This window comes from Cibotium barometz, chromosome 63 (assembly GCF_041138505.1).
Source record: "Cibotium barometz isolate CiBa-2024 chromosome 63, ASM4113850v1, whole genome shotgun sequence".
Lineage (NCBI taxonomy): Eukaryota > Viridiplantae > Streptophyta > Polypodiopsida > Cyatheales > Cibotiaceae > Cibotium > Cibotium barometz.
Genome location: NC_141108.1, coordinates 9,556,637 through 9,562,128, shown reverse-complemented (window position 1 = coordinate 9,562,128; position 5,492 = coordinate 9,556,637). Strand labels below are relative to the sequence as shown.

The window sequence follows — 5,492 nt, the reverse complement described above, 5'->3', positions numbered from 1 at the left end:
TGTCAAAAAAGAGGCCACACATAATATCCACAATTGAGAGATTCCAAAAAGTATGAACTGAAACACCTATAGTCTAGAAGGTTACTGAAAAACTAAAATGGAGAGTGACGTCTCTTCAAAGTTCGTGAAAAAAACAGACACAAAGCAACATAGGGAATAATATCTTCAAAATTTGTGAAAAAAAGACACACAGGATAACCTCTTCAAAATTTGCTAGATAACAAACAGAGCAACACACACAATCAAGCAGGCTGCTGCTAACATTGGCTCAACAAAAAAGAGTTCACATACCACACCAAAAGGAACATACCAAATCAATATGATCATATACAGAGTCCAATCAGCTACAATTCCTAAGCACAGCATTGCTTGATAAGTGCAAGGGGGGAACTAGATTTGCAATAAGACTTAAACGGGTCTTAAATATGTTTGCAAGCCCATTATCAAAATCCTACATCCATTTCTTCTGTTTGATATTAGTCTTGCAAAAACTGAGTCTCAAACTTTGTCCGTAAGCCAACTCTATCAAATTCCTCCTTTCCATGTGGCTGTGGAACTGACTTAATTAGATCATTCAAAAGCCCATTGGTTTTCGCGCCTGACCTCCTCCTCCTCCTCAGGCGTAAAATCATTCTTAATGTTGAATGTTTTCCGGATTTCTTCAGGTGTCTTCCCCTTGATCATGTCAGCAACACTCTGACAGGTCAGATCCAACAAACTCTTGATGTTGAGATAATTGGCAGCCTGGGGAAGGAGCAGAAAAAGCTCAGAAAGCAAAACAACTAAGGCTTTTTTTATTACCCAAACATGGCAAAGCAATAGCCTGTGATGACTTGTAACCAGTCATGTCTCTCGGAAGTATGTCACATGGAAAAACAGAAGTAACTAAAAAGCCTAATTTTACCTTAGCTAACCTAACTGCAAAAAGAAAGAAGGAACATCTAAAAGCCAAATCTAACTTGAACGAAACAGCATGCACAGATAGTTGTCAGATACAAATCAGCCAACCAAGAGCTTAAACGCCCACACATCAGCCAAACAAGCCATCTATCTCTGCAAAGGCAGTGTTTGCTCAAAAGCCAACACCAAGCGATACAGAAAAACTTAAAAACCATAAAACAAAAAATCCAAAAAGCTACAGATTCTACAGAAGCAGTCAATGTTAAGGTTTCGGTTACTTACTTGACCATAAAAAAAGATCAGGCCAAACAGACATGCATCCACAGCCCTACTGAATTGAGTATTTGAAATACAGTCAAAGTGATTAATCATCTTCATGCACGAATTAGCCTGGTGGCTAATCCGCTTTGGCACGTTTTTAGTTTTCGTGAGAATCCAGGGGCCATCCATGAAAAAGCAGACCATTACATATTAGCTAGCGAAAGTTCGATTCAGTAGACTGTAGCAAGCAGGAAAGAGCTCCCTTTAGACACATCAATCTGGTAAAAGGAGCAGATGTATGCTGCCTAGCATATATACACGGAACGAGGGTAGCCTCAGGACGACTTAGAGTTAATATCTAACGGCCATGGGCAGCAAAAACAGTTCGGCAAAAAATAATAATAATAATAATAATAATAATAACCTGTTGCGGTTAAGGTTAGGGTTAGGGTTAGCCAGAACAGTGCAGCGAATTACGGTAAGAGGCATACCAGGATGAGATCGAAGAGCGTAGCTTGGTCGACCTTCACGAACTCGGCGTCCCATGCCTTGATCTCGTCCTCGGCGAGGCCGGGCTTGTCGTCACCGCTCTTGGGGGCCTCGAGGGCGTGGTATCTGCAGTACTCGATGACCTTGGACAGGATCTTGCTGGAGACGTTGAGCAGAGGGATGACGCTCTCCGTGCCGGTGTCCTCCACCATGTTCTTGATGGTCTGCGACTCAAATGCCACGATCTCCTCCACCTCGAACAGCTCGTCGTCAGAGGCTTTCAGCTTCACCTTGGAGTCCTTCGACATAGCTGCCACAGAGAAGAGCTAAGGTTAGGGTTAGCTGTGTGATTCTCTGCTCTGGAACGCCTGGCTGATGATACCAGCGAAAAGAGATTATTATTATATAGAGAAGCGGTGGCACCTCATGGTGCTTCACACGTACGTCTACACCTTAGAGCGGCCGCCCGCAAAAGCCTTGTTCAGACTTGTCCGCCCTAATGGGTCCAAACTTATAGTTGGTAACCATACAACTGTTTTTAGGCTGAACGGCAGCCACAACAAAAAGGCACACGGCAAGGGCGTTGCGTGTGAGTTGGCACAAGAAGATTGGAGAGCTCTTTGTTCTGCAACCCCTGGGAGACGGCACAGCAACCTCACCCCCCTAGCACTCCACCGGCCCACAAGCAAGGTTTAGCGCATCACACGGGGATGACCTCCCACCACTGCAAGAAGCCAAGATGAGAGTGCCACGTCTCGAATCTGCCATTCCACCTCATCAGAACTCAGCAAGGAGGGCCGTTGTGTGTGAATTGGGAAGGAGCAGCATACTTGTCCTGAGAGCTGGCTGTCGCCAACGTCTGAACCGAGCCCAAGTTAGCAAGAGGTCATTACCCAATCTCCAACTCACATGAAACCTTCTCAAAAATCCTTTTAGCTTCAACGATCCATCCGTAAGTATTTTCACGTGTTTTACTGTTTACATTGATATTTTAAATCTATCTCATATAAATTGATAATCTTCTTATTCTTACTTAGAAGAGTTCAAAGAATAAGAACCCACTTTAGCTAGAACATCTGCTACACATAAGGAGAGTGGAAAGACCCATCATCTTTTGCAACAAAATCCATAAGAAAATCAAAATTAATTGGACACACCCTACAAATTAATTGGACACACCCTACAAATCTAATGAAGCCTTCATTTTTACAAGGTTTTCAATGTTGAAGGCAAGAAGATGCTTGAATTGTACTAAAGAAGGATTATACATTTGACGTAACAAATAGTCCTTATAGCTTCAAAATGAGTGCATCAATAATCAATGATAAAAATCCTTATTAATATGGTGAGGTCATCCTAATGATATAAAGACTTGAAAAAACTAACAATTACTTCAATGTAGAGGTTTCTGGTTCCCCTTAGCACACAGAAAGCTTCATCTATCATTGTGGCATATAACAAGGAAGCTCATGATTTAAAAAAAACATTGATTTATTAAGAGCTTTCTAAGCATAGGTTCTTATATCTTTATTAATGCCTTGTGACCTTGAAGGAAACACGTTAAAACTCCATGTCAAACCTATTTAGAAAACTATAATAACACAACATTTCTCTAATTTAAAGAGTGTGCATAAAGTGTACATGTACCATCTCATGTATACAGGTGATATTAAACAAGGATGTACATGTACATAAGAAAAGTGAGATGCCATGTAGTAATTGCAAGTTATAGTGATAAAAAATATTGATATACATTAGAAAAGTGAGGCACCATGCAACCCTTCATGTTAGAATTAACCAAACAAAATGTAAGTTGGGATATCATAGCACATTAAAATAAAACAAAATGTAAGTTGGGATATCATAGCACATTAAAATAAAACAATACTACATAATTAATTAATTATAATAGAGCTAGATTCAAATCGAATACCTAGTCCCTATCTTTGGTATAAAAGCAAATACAATGTATCCAACTCAAATGATGAAAGATATAGGTTGAGAAGGCACATAATGATGAGCATAATCTTTTCTAAACAAACTATCAAAAAATAAAAACAATACACAAGTTTTGTAAAGCAACAAATGTTGTAACATCACAAGTATCAATGATGCTCAATCACATTTTTGATATAGCTAGTAAGATATATCTATTTTATGTGATGACCTAAGCATATAAGCACTAGAGAAATAAATATACAAAAGATACCTATTGATACCTGAATAGGATAACATATATCCATTTCTTCATGTTCAGAAACAAGCACATAAGGACAATATAGGAACATCACATCCACCATATCAAAAAAAAAAACTTGACATAAACAAAGTTTTGGTTGCAAATAAAACATAAATTGAAATTGAAATATGAAGACACAAAGGACAATAAGGAACATCACATCCACCATATTAAAAATAAATAACTTAACCTAAAGAAAGTTTTGCTTGCATCTAAAACATCAATTGATATTGACATATGAAGACACAAAGTGACCCCTAAAATAGACACCATGTATTCAATCTTTACCTAAATCACAAACACAAAAGCACACGATGTAATATGGTTGAATTGTAGCCGTTAGTGGTGGTAAGGCTTCAAATATAAATTAACTAACATAAGTTATAGTAAGGCTTCAAATATAAATTAACTAACATAAGTTATAGTAACAAATTAGTATTAGAGTGTATGAAGACAAGAGCTTACCTTAGCCTTTGCCAAAACAAGTGTTATCTAGTAATTTGCCGTAGAACCACAAATGTAACTTCCCTTATGGGTGTGCTAGTAGTAACCGGTTGTCCGGCCACGTCCTCCACTCCAATGTCACACTAGAATTCATTCATTTAGAGAGAGAGAGAGAGAGAGTATGTGTGTGTAAGTCCTTGATGGCCTTTCTATTTTTGTATTGAAGAAATTTATAATTCTCAGTCTTGATATAGAATAAATTATGCTAGGCGATTAGAATCTTTGCCCATCCACATGAGGGAGCAATGATTTCACCCCTAAAGTGTCCTCCACCAACTCTAGCATGAGCTCGTTCAAGAATATCCACATCCTCACACACACACACAAACACACACATAGTCTTAAGATATCATCCTTTTCTTTTTTGTAAAGTTGCCCCAAGACGAGCGTGTAGTCTTAACCAATTGTCTCTTTTTTGTAAAGGGCATTAACTCCTCTAATGAGAATATGTCATGGATCAAGAACTAAGCAATTTCATAACTCTATCTTAGCACTAAACTTATTTGAAATAGGGAAGTGTCTGGAAGGGTCGTCTTCCACTCATGTTGGTAGTTCTCCACTTAATATTATTGATAGATTGTCAACTGGAAATGAGTCTATCGACTTCTTCCTTAATAGTCTTGGAATTAGTTCATTATACGTGTATGGACTTTAACTAACTTGGCACCATCCACAAGTGGAATTGTGTGCCAACAAACTTCCAGAGGGACTCCATTTAGGTCTGATGAATAGTTCCAAGCACATATATCTATGTATTCTTTGATCAAATTTGTAAGTTTGATCTCCTCTTTTAGGGGCCAAATCACTTGAGATCCAAACCTTTTTAGGTTATGCTAGGTCAATTTTTTTAGCATCGTTGGGTCCATCCTAGTTTCTATGATCTCTCCATTTTTGGTCTTGGGATACATACCTTACGATTTTCGTATTAGATAGGCATCCTGTTTACATCCCTGTAGGAATGGTTCTTTAGGTTCACCTTGATGATGGTACTACCTTCTTGGTGGAGGTAGATGTCATCTCTTTCCCTAGTTGTGGATTAACATCATGATTTGATGCATGAAAGGATGTCTAAGAATAACATCATAATTAGTGGGCCCTC

At 38.5% G+C, this 5,492-nt stretch overlaps 1 protein-coding gene across 1 annotated transcript; it reads right to left on the bottom strand.

The window, feature by feature from the left end:
- Positions 1 to 302: 302 nt before the first annotated feature.
- Positions 303 to 2,041, bottom strand: LOC147603652 (SKP1-like protein 1B). Its single transcript, XM_086796014.1, has 2 exons — positions 1,653 to 2,041; positions 303 to 744 (listed from the first exon to the last, which is right to left on the bottom strand). The coding sequence occupies exons 1-2, from the start codon at positions 1,956 to 1,958 to the stop codon at positions 571 to 573; spliced, it is 480 nt and encodes a 159-aa protein (XP_086652140.1). The 5' UTR covers positions 1,959 to 2,041; the 3' UTR covers positions 303 to 570.
- Between the last annotated feature and the right edge of the window lie 3,451 nt (positions 2,042 to 5,492).

Coding starts and splice junctions, on each gene's coding strand:
- LOC147603652 (XM_086796014.1), bottom strand. CDS start 1,958: ATGTCGAAGGACTCCAAGGTGAAGCTGAAAGCCTCTGACGACGAGCTG. Junction 745..1,652: donor CGCTCTTCGATCTCATCCTG/GTATGCCTCTTA, acceptor CTCCTTCCCCAG/GCTGCCAATTATCTCAACAT.